Consider the following 26,586-nt stretch of genomic DNA (forward strand, 5'->3'; position numbering starts at 1 on the left):
AACTTTTAAGCTCTTCGCCGATACCTGTTCAGTTATCTCTTTAGTTCTCACCCCGGACAATCCAGACGACGTAAGTGCATCGCCTGCACTAACCCGATACGGAAGGCCCCTTTGTGCCTTGTGGCCTGACTAAGTGACACCCGGTGGCCCAGGCACCAAGATTGAAACTTTGGTGGTCATCACGTGCTCCGTTTAGTGCGGCCAACTCGCTTAGCCCTAGTCCCACAACCACAATTTGACTGACTCGGACATCTTCAATTCTCAACGCCGACAACCCAGCACACACATCAGTCACCATGGTATGTCGTAACGCCATCGCTACATGGAAACAACGCAGCTGATTGTTCTCTTTTTTCTAGTCGTCCAAGGTCAAGGCTGGTCAGCTCTGGGGCAAGAACAAGGAGGAGCTCTCCCAGCAGCTCGAGGAGTTGAAGACTGAGCTCAACACCCTCCGCGTCCAGAAGATCACCAACGGTGCTTCTTCCAAGACCCTGCGGATGTGCGTATTCGACCGACATTCCCATTCCAACGATTCGACTTGCGAGGGGGAACTGAGGGGGTTGTGCGATCGGGCGGCAAACATCGAAAAAATTTCTTGACGGCAAATATTCACACAACACAAGACACTACGCTACACCATCGACAACACCGCCAGCCGCACAATCCCCGATGGACCGACTCGCATGGAGATTCGTGGAAATTATGAAATCTTGAAATTTCGGAAATACTGACTTGCGGTTCCTTCTACAGCCACGACGTTCGCAAGTCGATTGCCCGTGTCCTGACCGTCATCAACGCCAACCAGCGCGCTCAGCTGCGTCTGTTCTACAAGAACAAGAAGTACATGCCTCTCGACCTCCGCCCCAAGCTCACCCGTGAGCTGCGCCGCAAGCTCACCAAGCACGAGGCTACCCGCACCACCGAGCGCCAGCGCAAGCGCGAGATCCACTTCCCCCAGCGGAAGTACGCCGTTAAGGTATGAGACTGTCCTTGATGTCTACCTGCAGAATGTGGTTTTTTGTGGAAATGGTGGTGTATTGTGGGTCGATGGGTTCAGTACTCTGGACAACCCACTACACTAGTTTATCTTCCATTACTACATTCTCCGCTGGCAACACATTTTCATCCCAAGAACAACCACTAATCTAATCAACAGGCTTAAGTTTTCTAAAACAATGGATCTGGAGTTTGTGGGAAGACGTTACTTGCCCTTGGACACATAAAACAGGACGTGTGAAAGTGTGGACCTGAAACCTTGCGGCAGGGTCGATTTTCTCTTTTTTATCCCAAAAATGGAATTTGATTATGTATCTTAGGTGGATGCAAATTGACTCTTGACATGACATGACTTAGACATTCGATTTTCCAGTGCTTGGGTGTGGATGTAGACATTAGACGTATTCAACCATGGCCCTGGTCTCTGGATTCGGATGTGATCTTGATATATATAGAACGTTTTACTGTCAACGTTCCTATCTATGTCTCCTGTCTCTATGTAGACAGGATTCTTCTGCCAAGACACTCCTACGCCTCGTCGCCGTCTACACGTACTCTCTGTTTCGTGTACTCCATTTGATACACGGGCTGAACATCTGTCCAACCCTAAACAATTCATTCAACACGATAATGGGAATCTAAACAAGATAAACAATGAAAACAAAAACCTAGCTCTAGTGCCCCAATGCAACAGCCACAGCAGCCGGTGTCCTAACAGTAGAAACATGCTGCCCATGCAAGTTGTTCCCCCTCTCACCTCCAGTCTCAGCCTCCAACATCCACAACCCTCCACACGGACAACAACGCAACAAATTCAACTTAGCAATCATCTTGAAATAAGGCAATGATTTAGGCAAAGCCACATCACCAGAGACCTCACCACAACGCACACATCTCCGTTTCCTCTGCTGCTGAATAACCCTCCCATTCCGACCAACAGCAAGCGGCGGTCGCAAAGGAACTTTTTTCAGGATATCAACATCGCGATGCCGACGATACATCGCCGTACGCGCATCAGATCCAAATCCAAGCCAGCTATAGTCACCGAGGAGGATATCTTTGCGGTTAATTTCTGCTTTCATTGAAGGGACTGTCTGTCGGAGGAGGGTTACGACGGCTGTCACAAGAACGGGCGGGATCCGGCCATTTACGAGAAGTTCCTTTTCTGGGCCTGGTCTCTCTGCATCTCCGAAGCCGGAGCCTTGGTAGGCGTGTTTCACGGCTGAGTCGACGCCTGCAAGGAACTTTTCGTAGATGTCAATGCGGACGGGGGATGACTCGAGGATTTGGCAGATTTCGGTGTAGTAGACTCTTGAGGCGCTGGGGAGGGATGCTGGGTTTGTTTGTGTGAAGCCGCCTAGGACGCCGCGGAGGCCACGGCAGATGAATCGGAGGAAGGCGCGGGACATGCTTGAAAGCAGGAGAACGAGGGACACGGAATTAACGGTTTTCACTGTGTGAAGTAGGTAAGTAATCTTGTTCTTTTGGTAGGGCTGGGGAATATTCACATTTCTGGGTGAAGGCTTCTTGGTCGGTGAAGAGAGCATCGAATTCGTCGGCGAGGTCGAACGCCTCGCTCAAGATGAAATGAGTAAAGTCTAGAACCCATTTGATATTGCCTAGAAGCATTTGTAGGATTTCTTCGAATGTGATTAGTTGTAGGTGAGCTTGTGTTGGCATTGGACCTTACCTGGATCATGGGCCTCGCTCTGGCCTTTGTTCCCATGTTGGAAAAAGTATGCTATTAGCACGGCGGCATGGCGAAGCTGAATAATAGCCCAAGGGACAGCAGATGGGAGGTTCCGACGCTTCAGTCTTCCCTTGTAGCCTAAAGCAGCCTGCAGGCTCAGACATCGAGGAATATATGGGTGTGTCATGAGCTTTTCGGTTTCGACAGTGAAGTTACAATTAACTGGCAAAGCACGGTATACTTCACCAATGAAGGTTGATTGGGCCTCTGTTATTATTGTTAGCCCTTTTCCACCTCTAAACCCTCGATGGAATTTACCGGGTGTGAGCTGCTTGAGAGCAACCATCAAAATATCGTCTGTGTTCACCTCGGCTCCACATCCACGACTGAAGGCAAGAGTGAGTGCCGCAATGGCAGATGAAAATTTGCCTGAAGTTTGCACATTAGTGATTTTATTTTTGTATATTCAGAGGCAGTCCATACTATCATCGAAGAGACCATCGTTGGATCCAAAAGGGTGATCCATCGATCTCATATGTGTTTGCCCCTCTGCATCCAGCGTTACGGCAACGCAGGCATTCGGAGAAAAGGCAATTGCAATACCTTTACGAGTCAGTCACGCGCAGGTTCAAAGATATTTATATGTGACATACCGGGTGAGTCCATTTGGTACTGGAAACCAGCTTGAGATAGGCAGGTCACTGTGCTGGCATCATCCAGCCCGTTGAAAACGGCCATCGTCCGTGTATCATAGAATGTGATCGAACTATCATCATGCGTGACAGCCAAAGCAGTTCCGTGCTCCACTATATCCACTGACACGATATATCTATCGCAATGGATGTCTTCTAGCCGACGCAACTCCATCTTGGACTAGATACATGTCAGCTGGGTTCGCTGATACCAGAAATTGCATTACGATAGTACATACCTTGACCTGGGCATTGTTCTTTTTCGGTGCGACCTCATCAAATTTGGGGTGGAAGGCTTGAGGGGCGTTCTCCAACTGCCATCGAACAATGACACTCGAAGGTCCTTGTTGGTCTGGATAATCAGGCGTGGAATGGAGTGGCTTGGCAAAGACAGCAAGGATCCAAGGATTGGCCGTTGATCCCGTTGGGCTATCGATTTGGCCAGGCATAATTTCCAGCCATTTCAAAGAATAGACGGAATTGTGAAATGGTAATTGGTTATCTGTTTGTTCCTCGGGCCCCCGGTTGACATCCAAGATACTACTCGGCATGTCAATCTTGCAATGAAGGAAGGCGAATGATGGAATGGGAAATTGGGCCTGTTTCCCTTGAGTGGTATCCCACTGTGGAGGGTTCCAAGATATCTGTACTCGGTAAAGGCATATTTTCTGGCATACTGAGTAGGTTGCAACCAAGATACCAGCTATACAACTTGTTAGTCGATGACCCGCACGGAAGTACGAGGGAGGTCTCACCTTGGGTTGCAACAATAGAGGCATGGGTCAAAAGTCTGTCCGAGTATCCTGTGTTCTTTAACTCTGCAGGTAGCTCAGCCCATTTGCTGTCTGGATTCTGGAAAATGAGCCGGATCTGGCCTGCTCGGGTGACACAAATCAAGGCACCTTTGTTGGCGGGATTGAAGGGGCCAATCGGGCGGCGACGAAATGGCGAGTAAGCCCATCGGCCATTGACTTTGGCTGCTTGATGAAAGGCATGTACCTGGTGGCTGTATTAGACAAGTCTCATATGCGTAGAGGGCATAACAAGCTCACCATTCGCTGGGTGTTAAGCCACATCATGCCAACGATTTGATTGCTATCATCACTGGAGTCGAAATGGGCCTGCCGTACACCTGTGATACTGTTCAGGGCTATTGAAATTGAATATATGGAGATTCGTCCCAGGCAGTCCACGACCGCCATTTCGGAACCAGACTCGTTCCAGGACAGATGGACGAGCAGATTGCCGCCATGGGTCTCCGCGACAGGGGCAAGCGTAGTTTCCTCGCTCATGACCCATTGTCCATTGGAGAGGCTAGAATTTAGATGGCGCAATTTGACCTGTAGTCCATCTGCGGAGATATATGCGATACATCCCAGTCGGGACCACGCAATCTTCCTAGACAGAGGGTCAGTCTATTGAAGAGCACAAGGCAGTATTCATGTAGCGATGAAGGCCACTTACTGGCGACATCCCAAGAGACGCATTTCATCCTGGCATTGTGCTAAGCCTTTGGTCGGGGGTGGACCCGCAGGCAGGCCCAGCTCGAGGGAGCCGGACTCCCCAAAGAGATCATCGACATTGAGGCCCTGTTCCATGATCAATGGCATTCTGTGAATCTAATCACAGTCAAGGGAACATTCACGTAGGCGAATGGAGTTCAACCCCGCATAACTTGAATGGTTGTCGATCTAGACCGGCCCTGATAGACGATGACCGGGCGGCTCCGTTGGGGAGGGGGGAAATCAAACAAGGACCCAAACACAGCCGCAATTTGATGACAGGGCGATGTCAGAGAGGAGTTCCTGGCTTTTTGCTTGAATATATAGTTTCACTAGGGCCCCTGAGAAGATATACAAAACTATATCTATACTTTCCCTATTCACTCCTATTGCATCTTCAATTCTTCTCAAACACGCGATCTCGACTCGGCTTAGTCACCAGTACATCAGGTGACGGTAGCCCTGCCAACCAAGGCTGACCAATCACAGCCCTGGTGATAACTCCACATCCCGTTCCACCAATCATCGCGCTCGCTGCAATATCCAAATCGCCCGCGAACGAGAAAACCCATGCAAAACCGAAAACACTGAAGAAAAGAAAACAAAGTCAAGACGCGGCGAAATATATCGTAGTTTTGATGTAGATGTCTTCGAAGCTGGAGGATTGCCTATATGTAACTCTTTTTTCCGAGTGAACCCAATATATTTACAGTAGTATACAGCTTAACCTAGGGAAAACCAGTCAATGTTCCCCCCAATCCGATTCCGATGTTACTTCGAAACAAGCGCATCATCGAATCGGTGTCCCGCACTTCTCATTCGCCCAACATACCGGGGGTTTGGGGCATCACTGCGTTGTTCGTCACAACCACATTCCTCGACTCTGTCAATCTAAATCCTCCGCAACTCGGGTGCCGTGGGTCAAAACAAAGCTTTCGAACAAGCGGCCCGTTACTTCTTAACTTTTTTTCTTTGTGGATTTTTGATTTTTATTTTTTCTCCCCAATTTCTACTTTAATATCGGTTCCCCCCCCCCCCGACAGCTGACCTCATCGCAACTCTCCCCTTTCTACCCTCCTTCCCTCCACTACTCCCATACCCACTCTACCACCTTTCAATTTGTATCTTTTCCACCTCCATTGGCCTGTGATACCTACCTCTGTGTCCTACGAAACTCGATGATTCACAATTCTAGTGATTTGTGAATCTATCGACGTTGAATAGGACCCCTCTGATCCCCATCTACCTGGCCCCTCCGAATTTGCTCAACCCCAGGGGCATAGGCGCTGTAATTCTCCAGCTTTCCCTCGGTAGTACTCATTCATCATGGAGTTTGAAGTTTCAGACTGCTCAGATATGAGCTCCTTAGCCTCGTCTCCACGATCTTCACCGGAGCCAGCAGCTCGGTACCTGACGCCGTCCTCCCAGGAGGGTGAGGATTCTACGCGCCAAGACTGTCCTCCCGCGAAAAAGAGGAGACGCAACCCCCTACCCAAGGAGCGCACCACCCAGTATCTCAAGCTATCCGAATCATCCGAGAGCCAAAAGGACCAGGCCAGATTACTTGTCGAAACCCTCCGTCACCAAAAGGATATTGTCGTGATCGCCGGAGCTGGCATCTCCACTTCCGCGGGTAGTAAGTTTTCTCCAGCCGCATTTTACCTTTTCGGACGCCACAGCTAACCCGCACCTATAGTTCCGGATTTTCGCTCCGCAGATGGTCTGTTCAAGTCTTTACAGAAGAAGCACAACTTGAAAGCTTCTGGTAAATTACTATTCGATGCTGCGGTCTACCAGGATGACGCCTTGACGGCGCCCTTCCACGAATTAGTCCGGTCGCTTAATATTGAGTCCGAAAAGACCACACCAACCAAATTTCACCAAATGCTCGCCCGGCTGGGCAAAGAGAACCGTCTAAAGCGCCTGTATACCCAAAATATCGACGGAATCGAGACATCCATGGCGCCACTCCAAACAGAAATTCCCCTCAACATCAAAGGCCGATGGCCAGTTACTATCCAGCTGCACGGCAGCATCCAGAAAATGGTGTGCCAGAAATGCCGTTTCACGTCCGATCTTGACCCGAACATGTTCCTGGAAACCGACCCACCAGAGTGCGGAGAATGCGCCGAGAACGACAGAGCCCGCCGGATTGCTGAGCAACGTAGCCATGGTGTAGGACGCCTGCGGCCACGAATTGTTCTTTACAATGAACACAATCCCGATGAGGAGGCAATTACATCCGTCATGAACTCAGATGTCAAGTCTCGCCCTCGTGTCCTGGTTGTCGCCGGTACTAGTCTAAAGATTCCTGGAGTTCGACGCCTCGTGAAGAGCCTCTGTGCTGTCATCCGGACTCGAAAGGATGGAGTAACCATGTTTGTCAACAACGAACCTCCAGCCGGCAAGGAGTTCGAGAATTGTTTCGATCTGATTGTACAAGGGTCCACGGATCAGGTTGCGGACCTTGTGGGCTTGAAGAATTGGGAAGACTCGACCCCTTATGAATCCTTGTTGCCAGAGCCCGTCTTCGGAATTAAGGAGAGTCCCGACTCGGAATCATCCGAAGCAGAGTCTACCAACGTTGCAGTTGTCATCAGTACCCCCAGGAAGCGACCACTCATCGAGACCGGCCTGCTCACACCTTCAGCCAGCAATGACGAGAGGGCAGAGCTACCGGTCAAGAAGGCCCCCAAAACCAAGAACGCGGGAACCAAAGGCCCCTCGATCTCCGAGATTCTTGCAGCTTCCAAGACACAGCCCGCCCCGGCCAAGAATACCCGCAAGAAGGCCCCTGCTACTGGAGCTAAGAAGCCCCGTGGCAAAACTGCACCGATAAAGACAAAGCCAATCAGCAGTTTCGGTACTGTTGCCAAACCTACTACAGGTGCTGCGTCCATGGAGAAGCAGGCTATCAAGAAAGCGGAGGCATTGTCTACCAACATGTTCCCCAACCTCCCACGCAAATCCGAGTCTGCAAAGGGTGTCACTTTGTTGAATTCTCCCCCAGTCACCCGGGCGTGTCGCAGCTAAAGCACTGTCATCCTGTCATTAATAATGCCTCGTTTCCGACCATGACTCGTTTCTCACTTCATCTTCACTGCATGATGCATGGTCAAGGTGGCGCTTCGGCTTACTCACTTTCTTCTTTCCCCTTCTGGGGCCCTTTTCAATTTTCTGCTTCTTCCGAATGTCTCTGGGAAGAGGTCGGCTGTTCTTTTTTCTCCGTTCTTCTCGAAAGATACCAATGATAGACTACGGTTTCATGCATGAGGTGGCGCTGGCGTTTGACTACGGTTTCATGCATGAGGTGGCGCTGGCGTTTGGGGGTTTGATGGTTTCTTTTTAAATGATTGCTATCAGTGCTGCTTCGGGCGCACTGGATCTAGAGCAAGCTCGGTGTATGATCTCGGAGGAGTGCTGGATAATCTACAATTCTGTTTTTGTGGTATTGCTCAGATGTTTCATTAGCGACCTCATGGTGTTTTTCTGGCCAGTATTGACTCGCATGTGTTTACGGGTCGAGGTTTGGGTCAGATATTCTTCCATCCCAATTGTGGAAATATATCATGATTTCTTCACAGTACCAATGGAGTTTTCCACTTCCTATCTTTCTGGCATTTTGCCGAAGTAAACCTGAACATATAGCGCATGAAACATTCATCATTATAGTATATATTACATAGCGACTTTGACTTGAACTCCTGCTAACTCCATCTTAAGTCAGCGTGACTCGGAATATTCGGGCACACTCGTCCCTATCTAACATCAAGTCTGAAATAACCTTAGCCAAGTCCAAGATCATCACGCAACTGACTAGCTGGTCCATCATCATCATCTGTATCCTCAGCATCCGGATCGGTAGGTCTAACAGTCCCATCCAAGTCCTCCACCCGATCAATATCCTCATCAACCCTCTCCTGTGTCTCCTCCTCATCTTCCTCCTCCTCTTCATCCTCATCGTGGTGGACCTCCTCTTCCTCTTCCAACTCCTCCTCTTGCGTCTCATCTCCATCCCCACCCTCCTGCACCGCATTCTCCCCATCACGCTTCACCCTCTTAGCCGGGTTGTCCGCCATCTCGACATCCTCGTCTGCAGCTGCAGCCACATCAGCAGCACCAGTCGCACTGTTCGCATCAGACTTCTTCACCTTCCGCTTGCCAGCCTTGATCTCCGTGAAAGCTTCAAGCTCCTGCTCCAGACGGCCACGGAAGGAATCAAACTCTATTTCTGAGAGGGCGGCGAAGACATCTGCGGGGGCGAGGGTTCGTTTGAGGGTTGCATCGTTGGCACTGTAAATCTTATGTTAGCCAAAAGAGTTGAGAAGGAAAGTAAAAATGGCCCTGGATGGGATTGGGTCATTTGTATGGGATGGAAAACATACTGTGAGGATAGATACGAAACGAATACCGTAGCCGCTTTCTGAATAGCCAGGACAGCATCCTTCTGGATTGTAGTATTGGGTGGGAGAACGGATTTGGCAAGACGAATGGTTAACGAGCGAGGGAGGAGGTAATCCTAACAAAAACAAGTCAGCATTCAGCCTTCTACTAATGATTCCTGCAGCTCTGCTACATGCACAAAGCTCTGCCCATATCACTCTGATCCAAGAAATATAAGCAGGAAGTGAAGTGTAGGTATGCTTACATCGACACTAACACCCAACTCAGCTCGCGCCTTGATCTGCTGCTCCGTCGCAGTAATGGGCTTGTCAGGAGTCGGTGCCACAGGTGACAGTAACGATGCTTCTTCTGGGTCCGCGGGCATCACCGAGGACGTAGATTTGCGCGGCGGCATGTTGGGCGTAGCTTGCTTTTTCTTTGTCTTGGTGCGGTCGGCTCGATGATGGGATAGTCCTGATTTGGAACCAGTGGTAACAGATATGATTGCTGGGTAGTCCCGTCCCTGGGTTGAATTGGAGTTCTTCTGGACGGTCCTCGTGTCGGTGGAGCTGAGGCTGGAGAGTGGCGAGAGGGTGAAAACGCGAGATCCGCGTCGCGCTGGCGGTTGGGATTGATTGGCGCGGTGTGGGGACTGCGTGCTCTCGTGCCGAAACTGGAACGTACTGTATCCGCCCTGCATAGGAGATACGATTACTTTTATCCCTTTTTCTTACAGTCTACTCTGTGGTATATTCGCAGTATCCATGTAAATTTTAAAATTGCGGTCGACAGTTATTGACAAATGCTTTGATTGAAGACTAGAACATCCATATATGAAAACGCCTATTTTTTGGTATCCAAAGAAATCGAAAACGAGAACGGCTGATATCGTTATGGGATAGCATCAGAGATGGAAGCCCTTACTCGGCCATCTCCTCATCGTCACCCTCGCCGTTGCCCCAGAGTCCCTCGATCTTGAATTCCTTAGCCCACTCGCTAACGACCTGGGTGGTGTCCGCAGCAGGTCCAGCATCGGTAGCTGTACCAACATCAGCGACAGTGTTAACGGACAGAACAGGGGCGTTAGCCCAGCCTTGAATACGTCCGTCTCTCCAGTCGTTGATCACAGTCATAGCGGCGCTCTCGATGTTGGGCACACCACCCTTTCCAAGACGACCGCGCTTGCGGGCAACCTGGATCAGGAAGTCGGTGGTCTTGTCACCATTTACCGGGAAGAGGGAGGTGATGCCGTAGACCTCGAGCATCTTGGCGATCAGGTTCTCTGATGCGGAAAGACGCTTGACCAGCAGGTTGACTGCAGGAATGGGGTCCTCAATCTGCTTGGGAGGGATGGCGTTCAGCAGGACCAAGCGGGCCTGCTCGTTCTCCTTGGACTTCTTGGTGGTCTTTCCGTTGGAGCTGGGGAAAACGATACCGGGCGAGTCGATCAGCTTGAGCTTGTTGTCAAGCTTCACGGAGCGCAGGCTGGTGGTGACACCGGCCTCGGCACCCGTGGGGCAAGCGTTGCTGGAGCCCTTGTTGAGACGAGCGGTAAGAGCATTGATGACGGACGACTTGCCAACGTTGGGGTAACCGATGACACCAACGGAAATAGAACGCTTCAATTGCTTGCTGTGTGCGTAGGACTTAAGAGCGCGGAAGAGAGTATCCGAAGTACCCTTGACAGTCAGCTGCTTGTGGTCGAAAGAGTGGGCATTGCCTGAGCCGTTGGATGCCTTCAATGGGAGGGTAGGGAAGTAGCGGCGCAGGTGAACCAACCAGGCCTTGAGCACTGGCGGCGGGACGAGATCGATCTTGTTCAGAATGAGAATCAAACGTTTGGAGCCAGCATCGGCAGCCATGATTTCACGCTCCACCTCCTTCGAGCGAGTGCCCTCGGGGTCGCGGGCGTCGAGCACATAGAGGACCACATCGGCATTGTCAGTAACGGTCTTGAAGACCTTGTCGAACTGGCGCCGTGAGCTCTCCTTGGTGGGGTTGTGTGCGTCGACGAGATCGGGAACAGCGGTGTCAAAGGTCATGGCACCTTCCTCATCGTCCTCCTCCATCTCATCCTCGTCCTCCTCCATCTCCTCGTCATCTTCGTCGTCGTCATACTCAGCAGCACGGGCGCGCGCAGAGGCAAGCAGTGCCGCCATAGGGTTGGATTCATCGCCCTCTACATCCATATCTTCGTCCAGATCGTTCTCGTCGATTTCCACGCCGGGCTGGCCGCTAGCCTTGGCCTGCTTAGCCTCAACTTTGCGAGCGCGGGCCTCCTCCCTTATACGCTCCTGCTCCTCCGCCTTCAGACGCTTCTTCTCCTCGATATCATGTAGCATCTTGTCCTTGAACGGAAAGAGACTGGGAATACCAGGGTCCTTCTTAAGCTTCGACCGCCATTCCGGGTTCTGTAGACGAAAAGTGTTAGAAAATGTCTGTGTCAACGGCGCAGAGTGCGGAATTAGTCCCAGATCACATACCTGTTTCGCAAGCTTTCTCATCTTCTTCTGCTTGGCAACAGAGGACTTTTCAATTTTGTGTCTTAAGCGGACGGGCACCCGCTTAGAGGACTTGCCTGCAAAAAAAGTTAGAATGGGGCTGAAGAATTCTGTAATGAAGGGGATGGTATATGCTTACCGAAATTGCTCTTAACCATTTTGCCTGTGCGCCCGACTGGAAATAAAACAGTAGGGTGGACTGGTGATTATAATGGTGCTTCAACAATCACTTCGAAAAAGTTGAGCGCCAAGACACTCAGAATTTCGATAAGCGGAAAATTAGTTGTGCCGATCGCCGGTCAAACAAAGCAAACATGCGGAACGCCTGTCGAATGCAGCAGGCACTCCGCCTGCGACAGTGTCCCAAGATGTGACGTTTCTCGCTCTTTTAATCTTTAGTTTCCTTGTTCAAGTTAATAAAAACTTTACAAATAACGCCTCTTCCGCTGGAAATTAGACTAATTCCAATTGTCACCACAATTGTCGACTAAATACGTCGGAATATATTCTCCCAACACCCCTCACTCACCCCACCATGTCACAAACAGGGTCCTTTTCCGCGCCTTCGCAAGTTCATACCTTTGACGGAGTCCTCTCGGATTTCGATGGTACAATCGTGGACTCTACAGATGGTGCGTATATGTCCGCTTTTCAGGAACATGCAATGGCACTAAAGGCTAACAACATTCTTCAGCTATCGTGAAGCACTGGCATGAGTCAGTACCCCAAACCGAACACTGATAAGGCACTACATGAGCAATTTTAATCCGAATTATATTTTAGGATTGGCAAAGAGCTGGGCGTCGACCCAAAGACCATCCTGGCTACCTCTCATGGCCGCAGAAGCATTGACGTGATGCAATTATACGACCAGAGCAAGGCCAACTGGGAGTGTACGTTCTGCGCACTGGTTCCATTGAGGAACCGTTACAGCTTTTATAAATGATCTAGCTAATCTAATCACACCTCCTAGACGTCAACTTTGTCGAAGGCCGAATTCCCCAACTATACGGCTCCGACGCCGTTGAGATCCCAGGTGGTCGCGACCTCCTCAGTGCACTCGAAACCGCCGGTGCGAAATGGGGTGTTGTGACCTCTGGCACATCCGCCTTGATTGACGGTTGGCTCGGCGTCATGAAGCTCGCCCGGCCCAAGATGCTTGTCGTCGCACAGGACGTGGAGGTCGGCAAGCCGGACCCTCGGTGCTACTTGCTTGGTCGCAAGAAGCTGGGACTTGAGGACTCGACCAACCTCGTTGTGTTGGAGGATGCGCCGTCGGGAATCAAGGCTGGCAAGGCAGCTGGCTTCAAGGTTATTGCGTTGAAAACGACTCACTCTCTTGAGAAACTCCAGGAGGCTGGAGCAGACTGGATTGTAGAAGACTTGCGCAGTGTCTCGGTGAAGGCTGTTGTGGATGGGCGGGTCCAGATTGAGATCTCGAATGCTTTCCAATAGGTTCCTGATGCAGGGGTCAGGGATCTACGATGCACCTGGTCTGCTGCAGGTGCAGTTTGCAGTCAACCACAGGCGTCGAGGTTCAAGTTGCACAGCATACAGCATGGAAGCGGGGCAGAGCTCCATACACGGTACTTTGTAGATAAACGTGCGCCACAGGTTGTACAGTTTGCGGTTAGTCCAGACCCTGCGCTGGATTCTTGGTTTCGTACTTTTGCCTCTCCGGCTGTTAAGTTGTGTTACTATACACGGCTTAAGTGTCAAACCTTAGCAATTAGTGCAATTATCAGATGGTACGTAACATGATCGCTGCAGGTGGGGCGTTGAAACATAGTGAATAGATACACAGCTGCATGTTGAAATCCCGAAGCCTTGTTTCTGGTATTTAATTTGGGGTGGCCAATCCGCCTTCGAGGCTTAATCCACCACTTAGATCAGGCCCGGATGACGGCATTTGAAACCCAACTAGGAACGACAAAGTCGCACGATGCTCGGAAGCTCGTTTGCGCCCTATACAGATCGGGAATCAAGTACCCACTCACATCATGGTTGTATTCCAAATCACTAGAGACATCAACCTGAAGATCCAAGGTGCGATTCGGGGTGAGAGATTCTGTGTGCTAAGCTAGACCCTCAGCGCCATGTAAATAAACCTAGTTCCAGGCCCAGACGCCCTACTGCACAGGTGTGGTGACGGCAGGCCCCCATGTCGCATTACAGGGGTGATAGCCAGCTAATCCGGTCCAATGATAGAGTATCTCGGACTTCTACCGACTCGGCCGAAGTTCGAAGCTACAGCTCGCACACTTTGCAAACTCAGGTACTACAGTCTAGGCTTTTACCTGGCGTGGGTAGCGGACATGAAACGCCTGCAAATGTAGTCCTTGCAGGACTCACCTTGTGGCCCGGCAGGTTGTATGTAAAATGACATGACACGGACATACCGTAGTCAAGACTGAAAAGAAGAAAGCAGGGGGTCTGACGCACCGCAATCCCGGTAACAATTGCTGCGAACAGCTGTTCATGCAAGCTTGACCACGCTAAGCGCAACTCCAGTTCTACTATCAATTTGGCCAAAATCCAACCCCCAAATTAAGATCCGGCCGAGAGGAATCTTGACCTTGAGCTACAAGTGGATTGTACATTGTACATTACAGTGCCAGCTGTTCCTTCCTAGTACGGACCGTAATAAAGTCTGACTCGACGAGGCTGCAGCAAGCTGCACCTCCTACAGGTCCAGCCTCACGAGGGCCGACAACAAAGCGTATTGTCCTATTCCCATTGGACAAAGCTGAATGTTACAGGTACTGCCGACGGCGGAGCCCAGGAGAGAAGGGGTGGGCAGAGAGCTCTTCAAGCTTCCCGAATAGTCATAACGCAGCAGCACGTCCCGGTGAGAAAGCGAGCATGCAAGGGATGGAAGTAACATCTTGCGCACGGGTCCGGACGGGAAAGACTGGCTCAGCGTGCATGGCTCCTGAATATCGCAATACCAAGAACTGTTGAGAGAAAGTGTCCCAGTGAGCAATACCCGATTCAAGTCAGCCCCCGACTGGATGCTCTTGGAAGTAGGATTGAATTGTAGATAGACTTGGAGATCAGTGAGATCAGTGATCGCCGAAGAGGTAGATCATTGTCGGGTCACCGATCCTCTTTTTTCTTTTACTACTAACCCCTCAGGATTGATCGTCCCTAATCCCAACGGTATGCGTGATGGCGAAGGTGGCGGACAATCCCATCACGTACAGGAGCAGGTTTTGGTTCTTTGAATTCCGATCTGGACCACAGCATCGGAGTGACAAGTGAATCGAACGGGCCTGCGAACGAGCGGATCCCACGGACAGTCCCGAGTGCATGGGTTTCTCCTTCCTTGTTCATCTGCCTGCATGCAGCAACTTTGCTGGTCTATCCCATTGGCTCCTGACAAATACCGTATCACCGAGCTGCATGAGTTTCCTGCTGCCTGCGGGTGTTCAGGCACCGCCACACTTTGTTCAGGTGAGCCACAAGGGAGGAGTGGAGGTGGATCTGTCACATTACGATGATCATGGATTCTACAGTACGCCCAGACCATGATACAAGGGCCAAACAAAGATGGAACGAACTATCAGCTTCAGCCACTATGGAACAGACTATTGTTCACCGAAGTCCCCCGAGCCCGCTTTGAGGAAGGGAGGTGGAACAGGTCCAATGTCATACCCCGTGGTACATGACACAGGGGGGTTGAAGCGGGGATCGGAGGCGGAATCACGGCTCCGAAGAAGTCGATCTTGAGGATCCCCCAAGTTTGGCCAAGGTCCTACTAGAGAATGATGTGAGTGCCGTTGTCACATCCTTCGCAGATCATGAGTGCGTTGTACTCGGAAGTGTCGGGGAATTTTCTGGTGCTTTGTGACTTTCCGTGCTTTATTGAACTTTTAATTTTAATTTTTACAGTTTTGGCACGCTATTTTCTTTTTGCCGACCTTTCTGTCATCATTTACGCTTCACTCTCGTTCTCGTTCTCCGATATTTGAGATTTTCGTTCCACTGTAACGGTTCACTCTAGATCCAATCAATAGTCGGATGGGGCCCAAGGGATCCGTGCGGCGCGCGTTGCAGATCAATCCAGGGGCACGTCAAGGGCAGATCCTCCCCCTAATCCTAATACGAAGTAATGACGGAGATGACGGGGATCAATGGCATGGACCATGATTTTCGCCATGCACGCCATAATCCCATCCCTAGTGGCTCCTCCCCCCGCGGACATTCGGGGATTGTCGATTCGGCCGGGGTCATAGCACACAAACCCGAACTATTCCTATCGCCCGGGCTTTATCTGGCGAATGTCATGGTGGAGCATTGCTACTAGAAAGGGAGAAGGAGAAAAAAAAAGAGACGAGGAAGAGGGGCGCCAGCGCACAATCGGTCCAGCAAATCCGCCAGTCCGAAAATCCACAAACCTCCCCAATCAGTGATGAGTGAGGCTTTTTTTGATGTGATTTGCAACGCTGATAGGCGCCCTAATGCATGTGAAGCTTTAAGATGTCTATCCAGCCGGATCGTCGCGAAGTCGATCATCGGCACTGTTGTTCACGATGTGCCCAAAGTACGGAGTACAGACTGGAACCCAAAGTTTGGTGGCAGCAGTAGCACCAGATGGCCACGTTGTTGCCCCATACCAAGCGTGGGGCCCTGAGTCCCGGTTTTTTGATCCTTCACAGCCTCTTTCTCTGCCCAAGGAGGAACTAAATGAACCCCCCCCCCTAGTTGCGAATCACGATCATCTCCACTCTATCCTGAGCCACATGACTGGTTCATCGAAACGATGGATTTGAGCGTTGTGCGCTTCATCGAGTCTGATCCTGATTCGGACTTGGTAGGAATAGGAGGTGATCATTCGCACTGCAATGAGGGGCGACACAGTGGATCTCATGACTTTAGGTAGAGGTTCCGTTAGGCCGATACAGTATGCCCCTCATTGCTAGTGACTATCTATACCAAATTACGAGGGAGATTGGCTTGGATGAGGGGAAGGACCCAGGATGAGTTCGCAGATACTCCATCTCCTGCCCAGGTACTCCCGCCTGTTCGACGGTATCAGAGTTTGGGATTGGCTTCTCCGGAACTAGACCGACTCCATAGATTAGACTTTTGAGACCTAGAGTTCCCTGTGAAACGTTTTCCTGTCAGGTACTCCGTATGGGCATACTGGAATGGATAAAATTGCCGGCAAAGTGAAATTTCCTTGCTCATGACCGTTGGAACAAAGAAATCAGATAGATGTGTAAAGTCGAGCGTAGGCTCAAACTGCAGGGTACACAACAGCTTACGGTGAACCATGTACAATACCGAACCAAGCTCTCTGGATCATAATGCCGACAGATATAGTCCAGCTTCCTGTGGCGTGCAGGCTTGAAAGGGAAAAAGCAAAGTGGGCATGATCTCACTCTCCCGAGGGGCAGGATCACAACACATCAGGCCTCGTGACTTGGGTGCATGGAGCCTCTCGATTCAAGCCGTTTAGCGCCGTCGACTGGGGCCACCCACACTGTCGGGAACCACAGGGGCGGCGTAATTGTGCTACTTCCGATCAAACAATGAGAATCGGAAGAACACCCGGGTGAGCATTTGGGCTCTACCCCATTAAGTCGAGGGGAAACAAAGCTCGGCAGATCCTGAAGTGATCGACGGGATCTGTCGACTATTGATGTTTAGTTGGGCTTGGCGTAATGCCATGCGCCCTCAAAACAGCCTAGCGGGGGACAAAGAGTCATTCCCGACAGCCATACACGATGTAGCTGACAGATAGCTGACAGACAGGCTTGCTTCAGGCCTCAATAGTGCGTCGAAAAGACATCATCGACTCCATCGGGGATGTCGATCATGCCCCCGATATCGACGTTATACAGCCAAGGGACAGTAGTACAATCTGCAATGCTGAATGACCGGGGAACAGGCTCCGATCGTCCCAGATCCCCGGTGACTGGGTATGAGGAAACATCTCGAAGACACCCTGATATCATTCGTGTTTTAACTTTGTCTAATCCAGTCAGAATGATTTACAACATTACTCTCCACGTAGGATTTACCATGCAGGTTGGGTCACCCGTGACAGATTGCAGGGATACGCGGGTTGAAATTGGCGCGCTCAGTGACCCACTTTACTGTCATGATTCCAAAACTTCTTCACGCCTAAGCTCTTCGGGGTAAATTACTTAGACTAAGTATAGCAGAGTGGGCGGTGGCTGCCATGGAGGATTTTCTTTGCATCGCCCCCCCTTCTCCTATCTTGACTCCACACATCTTGAATAGTTTTATTAATCCTCCCCAGAATACATTTGAGCTTGGATTGAACAGTAATACTATTGTCACGGTATTTTTAAATTCTTGGGCTCAGACACGACGCTAATGCAGGAACTGACCAAGGGCGGGAAGAAAGAAAAAAAAAAAAAGGCGATCGGGAAGTAACTATGCAACTATTGCCATGGCATCCTAATCAAGGGCCCTTCAAGCCATCGGAGATGTTGTTTCTTCAGCCCCTGATAGGATACCCATAATTACGGGAGCTGTCCACGGTTTACTGTAGGTTACATGCTTTTCAGGGCTATCACACTGCCTGCCGAGCCGTCCGCAACGCATAACCATGGAACGCGGCGTTTACACTTTGGTAAAGTTGCGTATGATACACGTACTAAGCACTCCGTGCCTGAGAGAAAACATCATAGTGGAGACTTTCTCAAACAGCGGTTGATCGGAGCCACCCCGGTGATTGGCCGGAACGCTCACTTTTTGGAGAGATCCAATTTGTTTAGGGCTGTGTGGAAAAACTGGGTTTTGACTCTAGGTAAAAAGTAAACAATCGATCCCTTTTTTTCGGGGGGGGATTCCCGACTACCTAGATCCTATATCTATACGAAAGCACGTTATAGGTAGATTTCTGAGATTTCATGTATACTCAAGTAGCAGTATGTATATCACTTCAGACATAATCGAAATCACCTGTCCTCGATGTGACCTGCAGTCCGAGAGCCCAGGCCGCCACCCCCTAGAAGAACCGCGCGGGCGGTAGCGCGACTTCACGGGTGAAATGGAAAATAAAATAATTATGAGTGGGGGTGAAGTTACTGAAGCTAGTACAAATCTAGTAATTTATACCTATTTTCTCTTTTTCATTTTCAGCCCGCTTTTTCTCCTTCAGGGAATGGTAGACGATCAGATCTCTGGAAATATCCCGAATAATTCATGAAATTCGGGTTTTTAGGGGGATTTTTCTCTCAGTTTCGTTTTCATCTGGGTCCTGCACAGACGAAAATGATGAAAATGTTATAATATTTCATATTATAATAATTATAATATCTACCCAAAGAGAGAGAGAGAGGAGACATCAGTGTACGAACCAGTACATGTGCTTAGTCCCCCAGACCAATCATCACGGCCCGTCCCCAAGACCGCCCTTTCCACACCCCATCTTTTCCTCTCTTCTCCTCTTCTTCCTTCACATCCATTCTCTTGTGGCTCTATTAACGTTCCTTTTTTCTTTTCTTTTTTGTCGCTCCTTTTTGGTTGGCCCACCCAAGTCTCTCCTTTGAACGCCGCGTTTGTTTATAGCTTTCTATCTCTGCTGCTTTCCCTTCTCCCATCACTTTACACGGGATCACACGGAGACCTTCTGAAACCTCCATGATATAGCTATTGCTCTGACCTACCTGCCCTGTCTCGTGCAGCGCTTCACTTTCCTTTAATTCCCTCTACGCCCTTCCGCCATTCCTTCTTTTCTTTACACCCATCATCTCACACCATCCTCACCATGAGCTACATTCATCCCTCATGGAACTACCCTGGCCATTCGGGTCTCCCAATGGACCACACCCTCGCATACGACCCAAGCATGGTTCCTCCCCCCATGATGCACCCCATGGACGGATACTGCTACCCTCACCCACCCATGGAGATGATTGACTACTATCACCAACCCATCATGGACTACGACGAATACACAGAGAATCTCTCCCGCCCACGCTTGACCAAAGAGCAAGTCGAGACTTTGGAGAACCAATTCCAGGCTCACCCTAAACCCAGCAGCAATACTAAGCGTCAATTGGCAGCTCAGACTAACCTGAGCTTGCCTCGTGTTGCTGTACGTTCAATGTTTACTTTCTGTCGATATGACGCAAGCTAACCCACCCATCCTTATAGAACTGGTTCCAAAATCGACGCGCCAAGGCGAAGCAACAAAAACGTCAGGAGGAGTTCGAGAAGATGCAAAAAGCCAAGGCCGAGGCGGAGGAGCTGGCTCGTCGCAAGTCGGATTCTTCGGATCAACCGTCGGGATCTCAGTCCTCTGCCAAGGAGGAGCCAGAGCGATCTCCGAACCCGAAACAATTGTCCAGCGTGAAGGCTGAGAGCAGTGCAAAGGCTGAGGACATTAAGAAGCATCAGAAAACGAAGAGTGAGTCTGCCCGCGACGCAACCTTCGCATCATTGCAGCGAGCACTGAACGCTGCAGTTGCTGCAAGGGATCGTTTCACCCGCCGGGACTCGCACACCAAGCACGATTCGCCTATTGAAGAAGAGCCAATCTCTCCATCGTCGATGGCCCCGCCCAAGGCCCCTAGCACACAGGAGAACAAGGGTCAGGTTTCCTACCAGTACCAGGACTGGCCTGAGGTTAAAGAGCCGGCTCAGTGGACGCCTCACGGTCACTCCGAGGTTCCCTCTGTTTCTCAAAATGTGGACGCATTCACAGGTGCCCAGTTCTCTCAGCACGAGGAGTGGGTTGAGACTCCGAAAGAGCATATGCATGCCGTTGGATCCGATGCTAGTCTTGGTTACACAAACATGCAATACCCCATGACCATGCAGACTCCCGATATCTCTGTCACTCGCCGTGAGTCGTCGAGTGCCCTCACAGCTTCTTTGGAGGGAATCGGTATCTGCACACCTGGATCTTCGGCTATGTCGCAGTCTTCTAGCCAGGCTGACGGATCGTGGAAAGGACCGGGCCAGGAGCTTGATCTCGCCGCTCGGCGAAAGCGCCCCCGTCCCGCTGCCATTGGCACTTCTAACACTCGTTCCCTGGCTGCTTCCACCTCTATGTCTTCTCTTTCTCCAACTAGCCGCATGCCTAGTTCGGGTGCTGGTAACTCGATGAGGCATTCCAAGTCGGCCCAGTGCCTAAACAACAGATATGCCGGTGTTCGCAAGGCCTCGGCGGCTCAGCGCTCTCCTCTCAACTTCACATTCGCCGAGTCGGGCTCCATGAAGTCTAGTAAGGCTGAGATGCTGCGGCCGTCGGTCTCGTCAACAAGTTTGGCCCCGCCAACCCCCTTGACCCCTCAGGACTTCCAGCACTTCATGCCGGCTTCCCCGACCGATAGCTACTGCTTGTCCGCGCATTCCACCACTCAATTCTTCCCCTCCTCGCAGCCCATGCAAGTGAACATTGCCTCCCCTCCCACGACTCCCCTGGATATCTACTCTCCTTTCACCTATCAAAATGGCGCCCCGCCGATGTCGGCACCGGCTCAAGTCAGCAACTTTCCCGAGTATGTAAACTGTGATACGGTTCCTATGACCGCTCGGAGCTGGGCAGACACAACTGCTCTCTCCTCGCCGGAATACCCGGCCGGTCTTCAAGTGCCCCACTCCAGTACCGTCTCACCGATTGGCTACGATGGTTCAGTCGACGGCCGTGGGCATGGCTTCATGGAGCCTGTTTCTGGCTCACCGCCCTTGATCTACTCGATTGAGGATACCGACATGCCTATCTCAACAGCTGGTGGGGAAAGGAAAGCCTCTGAGTTCGCTATGCACGAGTTTCACGAGCAGCCAGAGGCTCATCATTTCGCCGCTCACCAGATGGGGTCTGTTCACAAGCCAAAGGCATACACCTTTGCGAACAACTCCACACCAGGCCACTACCCCTGATGCAGGCTTACCGTCGCTCGATGGATGAATGAGAAATGTACCGCGATAAATATGCTTTTGTTGGTCTAGGAAGAACCGCTACGCAACGTCTCGTCCCCTGCGATTTGTTCATTTTTTTTTACCCTTTCGCCTACCTACGGGTGGCTTGTCTATTCAATCACTCCATGTGCGGAGAAACACTGTCACTTTTTTTCTCCCTTTTTCCCCTACATACCTGGGCTTTTCTTTCTCTTCTCTTGTCTTTTTATTTGGTGTCATCCCTTCGGGGATTTTTGTTTACATATTGGGAGCAGCTTTTGCATTGTGTTTATTGGCCTGGGATTTATATTGGTGTGATACGACTTTTTAATTCTTGCGAGCCCACGGGCTCGATATTATCTTCTTACCTTCGTTTGATATTATTTTTGGAACCGGTTCGGCTTTGGATTGGGAACTTGGACTTGCATATTTGGAAGCATTTGGCTATTTTTGATATATACTGTCACATATACTTTTTTCACTCTGTGATCTTTTGTCCTCGTATACGAAAAAAAAAGAGGGGTCATGTTTTCTAGAAACGATTTGGTTCTATCTCCGAACATTCTAAATTGCTGTTAAGCCAACAGCCGACGGAGACCCGCCCATTCACTTAGCGATTGGTCGCAGAGCATTCTTCACGGCTAAATCACAGCAACTGGCCGCGCCTAATTACCGTTATTGTTAGCTCCGAAAACGCCAAAACCGGAGCGGGCAAAGCCGCTGCCGAGTATGCCACACGTGTGCCACACCATAGGATGACATAGCTTCTCCGCCATCTCCACTGCGGAGAGAATGTTCAGGCACATGGTCAAGAAGCATGTTTATCTTTGACATTCCTCGGGTATAAAAGATTGGACCATGCCGATCTTTTTCACATTGTAGCAGAAATTTCTACTTTTTCATCACTATCTATACAATGAAGCTTTTAGCCCTTACTCCCGCCCTGATGGGCCTTGTCGCTTTCGCGCAAGCATCAACCATTACCTATACAACTGTTACTGGCTTTTTCTTGCAGGATGAGACTGCCACTGATGCCTCAACATTTGATTACGTGCGTACCCACATTCCCATGTTCTTCTTTGGTCTCTGAGACTTAATTAACCTATTTTTTCAATGTATAGACTGCCGTGAACTTTGGTCTCCTCAACCGCACTTATCCTGCCGATCAAAAACTTAAACACGCCAAGGAGCTCACCCAGTGGGAGCGCTTCTATAACCAGGTTGAGCAGCTGAATGATGAGTCCCACAGTGACATTGAGTACAAGGTGCTCTTCCTGGGTCGTCACGGCGAGGGTTGGCACAACGCCGCCCAGACTTACTACGGCGATGCCGCCTGGAACGTGAGTACCTCTATCTCATGGGCTCTCTAATGACCCACATATCTGTCGTATAACCCATCTCTAACCCTCATCTAGTGCTACTGGGCCGAAGAGAACGGCAACTCTACCGCAACCTGGATGGACGCCGAGCTCACCGACAACGGTGTCGATCAAGCCCTAGTTGCCCACAACTTCTGGCAAAAGGAGATTGACGAGCAGCGCATCCACACACCAGATAACTACTTCGTCAGCCCATTGACTCGCACCCTCCAAACAGCCAACTACACCTTCACAGACCTGAAGTTCCCCAAGGGCGCCGCCAAATTCAGCCCCCTCATCAAAGAGCTCTTCCGCGAGGGAATCAGCATCCACACCTGCGACCATCGCCATCCCCGCAGCTACATCCACGACCTCTTCCCCGAGTGGCCCATTGAGAAGGGCTTCAGCGAAGAGGACGAGCTCTGGAACGGCGTTACAGCCGAGACTAGCGCTGCACAGGACGTTCGTAGTGCCACCGTGCTCGATGAGGTCTTCTTCACTTCTGCTTCTAGCAAGAAGGATTCGTTCGTTTCCGTTACTTCGCACTCGGGTGAGATCTCTTCCATCCTGCGCGTTGTTGGCCACCGTACTTTCAGCTTGAACACTGGTGCTGTTATCCCTGTGCTTGTCAAGGCTGAGCGGGACGCTAAGGCTAAGGCTACTACTACGTCTGTTGCTTGGACTACTAGCGCTCACTGCACTGTGCCGCCTCTTACGTCTGTGACGGCTTGTGTTTGCCCTTCTAGTGCCGTGCCGGTCACTACCCCCTTGGTCACTGATGTTTAAAAGTTTTGATTTGGAAGAGTGTACCGATAGCTTGGTATTTTCGGTTTGCTAGATGATTAGACGATTGGTATTTAACGTGTCTTAGATGTCACTATTGAATTATAATGTTCCTTTCCCGATTTGGTCCCAGATTCTTCAAGACTACTTGAATGCCACTGGCATTGTTATCAAGTTCTAGCCTTGGAGGAACTCCTATTCATGCAGGTAATGCATTTCCTTCCACCAATCGATTCAAACGTGGGTCTATGGATAGTCTACAAGCACCAGAGAACCCTTTCCATGGTTCAACCAACAGACCAGATACACGTGGGAGTCTTTTCCAGCCATAAAGAAATTAAAATAAGATTAAATAAAAGAAGAGTGTCCCGGCGTTGAGAATACCCGTTTAGTCCCAAGGTTTCTTTACCCGGCTGGAAAAACAAAAGACAAAAAAGAAGCGTCCCCGGGAAGGCTCGAACTTCCAACCTCCTGATTAACAGTCAGACGCGCTAGCCAATTGCGCCACGGAGACTTCTTATTGGAGGAGTGACATGTAATTTGCTTGACGAACCTGCTGTCTCTCTATGAGATCGTAACCTTCAGTATCACGACCATTGAAGATGTTGATTTTTATCTACGAAGAAAGGAAAAAACACATTCAAATATATAGCTGCCACTATAGCATTGAAACCATCGCTTGTTTAATGCTAAGGGCTCGGGCTAGAGTCTCGAATTTGTTCATTTGATTTAGGTCAAGAAAACTGCTGCAAATGTAAGCTACCATATTAATTCATTAGCCATCATCCAAGCTACCATCAATGGTTCAAGGACCAATCATGGACTTTCATACGAAATAGGATTTGCAGCCTAAGAATCAATCTAGATATGCCTAGATTATCTTATAGTAGCTGTCCACCCCACAACTGCTTATATTGCCACTCAGCTTCCTATCGTCGGCATGTTGCATCACAACTCCTTCACGCCTAAAGCACAGTTTTGTGGTCTTAACCTCCAGCCAAATCAGCTCAGGATCATGATGCTCAAAATTTGCCGACTATCATAAGCAAGTCTCCGTGGCGCAATTGGCTAGCGCGTCTGACTGTTAATCAGGAGGTTGGAAGTTCGAGCCTTCCCGGGGACGCTTTTTTTGTCTTTTTACAGTATAAAGTTATCGCAAAACAAGGGCTAGGTCAAACCTTTCGCTAGGGCACTAGATAAATTTTGTTGTGTGTTGGCAAGAACCTAAAATTGATGGGCTTTTTTAGCGTTCAATATACTATAATGCTGGACTAACACACCTCAAGGATGGGCAATTTGATATCACGCTAAGGTCTTATTTCCAGTCTGCCTGTTTTGCACTTAAATTCCATTTCGCTAATCATACGTTGGAGGAATACGCAGTTTTATTTTTAACATCCGAGTTTCTGTGAGTATCTCAATGACTTTGGAGTGTTAGCTATTCACTTTCCTTTGGGCTGTGATTCACGGTAGGGAGCAATGGCAATTGCGTCCGAACTTTAGATGGATTAAATAGTCCGTTCATTTACAGTAAAGAATCCAGAGGTAGAGAGAAGAAAAATATAATCACTGGAAGTCTTTCTTGTATCTAATAATCCCCAGATAATAATTGAATCCGAACCTCAATCTTGATGTCCATTTTCTAACCAGTAAGTAACCTTAGTAAGTAACCTTAGTAGGTTTCGATGTCAGCCTTGCCTAGTCAGTATATGGGGCCCAAACCAATGAAACCCTTTCTCTCCATGTTTGAGATATTTTCCATACTATTCTGCTTTTTCTTCCATCAATCGATCCATTCATTCATTGTTGTTCTCTTAGCCCGATCCGAGTCGAAAGGGGACAGCCCCCGCGTTCCATCTATAAGTTCAAATCGAAGACCAACCCATCTACACAAATCATGTCCAACGCAACCGAAGTCTTGGGAGGACTCTTCGCCTCACTGCCACCATCACCCGAGTGGGCTTCCTTTTGCAGTAGTCTATTTGAGCAGTCTGGTTCTTTGTTCTTTTGGGCTTCACGAATGCATATAATATGCAATTGATCTGCTCCTTATTGATGCATTTCGCTTTTTTCCTCATTTTGATATGGCTCGCTTGCCAGGATAGATGGCGTAAAGTGGATATAACGAAGTGCCTTGGGCGGATAATTGTTGTTTTCTGGGTTTGAGCTTGTTAACCACAACTACTTTCACGGGGACGAACGCAATGAAGAGTTGGTAAACTCAGTGGGAAGAAGAAGGAAGAAATGATGTAATTAATATATCACAACATGAGTAATTTTGGCAAGGAATCCAGCACCATATGAAACGGACCTTCTGGTGTCTTGAAAATCACCATCCAGTTTCCATACAAATTCTATGGTCAATATTCTCAGTCTCTTGAGCTGAACATGCCAGGAGCTTTCGCCACTAGGGGGATATCCTGATGCAATGATTCTCGCGGATTTGGATCCGAACTGGATATGAGTCCACATTCATATAAGATTAGTATCGGGGATCATCCATACACACAGGAGAGAGAGAATCCATACCTTATTTGAGTCCATGAGCATTCTGATAATGTTCCTGCACAGCTTCTTGCTCATGAATCCCTCCCTTAATGAAGCGGCATTCTGAACAAACCATCTCCCATTCCAAATTGGTAGTCTAATATGTCTTTTGCGTCATATTCAGCAAAAAGGGTGTCTCGCCTGGGGACTGCTTCAGGTCGTATAAGATCTTCTGAAGCACTCCGCACGTGTTAGTATAATACACTTTCGATCATCGGCCAGAAAAGAGGCCGCAGAACCGTAAGCCGGAAC

General features: G+C 49.7%; 8 protein-coding genes across 8 annotated transcripts; 5 read left to right on the forward strand and 3 right to left on the reverse strand.

The window, feature by feature from the left end:
• Positions 1-296: 296 nt before the first annotated feature.
• Positions 297-1,162, forward strand: N7503_005065 (60S ribosomal protein uL29; the record flags this gene model as incomplete). Its single annotated transcript, XM_057064612.1, has 4 exons — positions 297-299; positions 360-499; positions 751-976; positions 1,157-1,162. The coding sequence occupies 4 exons, from the start codon at positions 297-299 to the stop codon at positions 1,160-1,162; spliced, it is 375 nt and encodes a 124-aa protein (XP_056922355.1).
• A 508-nt stretch (positions 1,163-1,670) lies between these two features.
• Positions 1,671-5,166, reverse strand: N7503_005066 (mediator of RNA polymerase II transcription subunit 16; the record flags this gene model as incomplete). Its single annotated transcript, XM_057064613.1, has 10 exons — positions 4,843-5,166; positions 4,431-4,776; positions 4,134-4,377; positions 3,618-4,081; positions 3,340-3,559; positions 3,170-3,289; positions 3,005-3,115; positions 2,687-2,953; positions 2,505-2,636; positions 1,671-2,449 (listed from the first exon to the last, which is right to left on the reverse strand). Exons 1-10 carry the CDS (start codon positions 4,986-4,988, stop codon positions 1,671-1,673), a joined length of 2,829 nt encoding a protein of 942 aa, XP_056922356.1. The 5' UTR covers positions 4,989-5,166.
• Positions 5,167-6,206: 1,040 nt separating this feature from the next.
• On the forward strand, positions 6,207-7,913 carry N7503_005067 (putative SIR2 family histone deacetylase (Hst4); the record flags this gene model as incomplete). Its single annotated transcript, XM_057064614.1, has 2 exons — positions 6,207-6,516; positions 6,577-7,913. The coding sequence occupies 2 exons, from the start codon at positions 6,207-6,209 to the stop codon at positions 7,911-7,913; spliced, it is 1,647 nt and encodes a 548-aa protein (XP_056922357.1).
• A 752-nt stretch (positions 7,914-8,665) lies between these two features.
• On the reverse strand, positions 8,666-9,963 carry cbfA (uncharacterized protein; the record flags this gene model as incomplete). The annotated part of the gene is made up of 3 exons (XM_057064615.1): positions 8,666-9,173; positions 9,266-9,399; positions 9,529-9,963. 3 exons carry the CDS (start codon positions 9,961-9,963, stop codon positions 8,666-8,668), a joined length of 1,077 nt encoding a protein of 358 aa, XP_056922358.1.
• Positions 9,964-10,183: 220 nt separating this feature from the next.
• On the reverse strand, positions 10,184-11,922 carry N7503_005069 (GNL3/Grn1 family GTP-binding protein; the record flags this gene model as incomplete). The annotated part of the gene is made up of 3 exons (XM_057064616.1): positions 10,184-11,674; positions 11,747-11,841; positions 11,904-11,922. 3 exons carry the CDS (start codon positions 11,920-11,922, stop codon positions 10,184-10,186), a joined length of 1,605 nt encoding a protein of 534 aa, XP_056922359.1.
• Positions 11,923-12,288: 366 nt separating this feature from the next.
• Positions 12,289-13,219, forward strand: N7503_005070 (HAD family hydrolase; the record flags this gene model as incomplete). Its single annotated transcript, XM_057064617.1, has 4 exons — positions 12,289-12,396; positions 12,459-12,480; positions 12,548-12,657; positions 12,738-13,219. Exons 1-4 carry the CDS (start codon positions 12,300-12,302, stop codon positions 13,217-13,219), a joined length of 711 nt encoding a protein of 236 aa, XP_056922360.1. The 5' UTR covers positions 12,289-12,299.
• A 5,947-nt stretch (positions 13,220-19,166) lies between these two features.
• On the forward strand, positions 19,167-22,113 carry N7503_005071 (uncharacterized protein). The gene is made up of 2 exons (XM_057064618.1): positions 19,167-19,838; positions 19,898-22,113. The coding sequence occupies exons 1-2, from the start codon at positions 19,509-19,511 to the stop codon at positions 21,626-21,628; spliced, it is 2,061 nt and encodes a 686-aa protein (XP_056922361.1). The 5' UTR covers positions 19,167-19,508; the 3' UTR covers positions 21,629-22,113.
• Positions 22,114-22,562: 449 nt separating this feature from the next.
• N7503_005072 (phosphoglycerate mutase family protein) lies at positions 22,563-23,790 on the forward strand (the record flags this gene model as incomplete). Its single annotated transcript, XM_057064619.1, has 3 exons — positions 22,563-22,697; positions 22,768-22,986; positions 23,062-23,790. The coding sequence occupies 3 exons, from the start codon at positions 22,563-22,565 to the stop codon at positions 23,788-23,790; spliced, it is 1,083 nt and encodes a 360-aa protein (XP_056922362.1).
• Positions 23,791-26,586: the final 2,796 nt, after the last annotated feature.

This window comes from Penicillium pulvis, assembly GCF_028828015.1.
Source record: "Penicillium pulvis strain IBT 33274 chromosome Unknown contig_23_segment0_segment0, whole genome shotgun sequence".
In the NCBI taxonomy this organism is placed as follows: Eukaryota; Fungi; Ascomycota; class Eurotiomycetes; order Eurotiales; family Aspergillaceae; genus Penicillium; species Penicillium pulvis.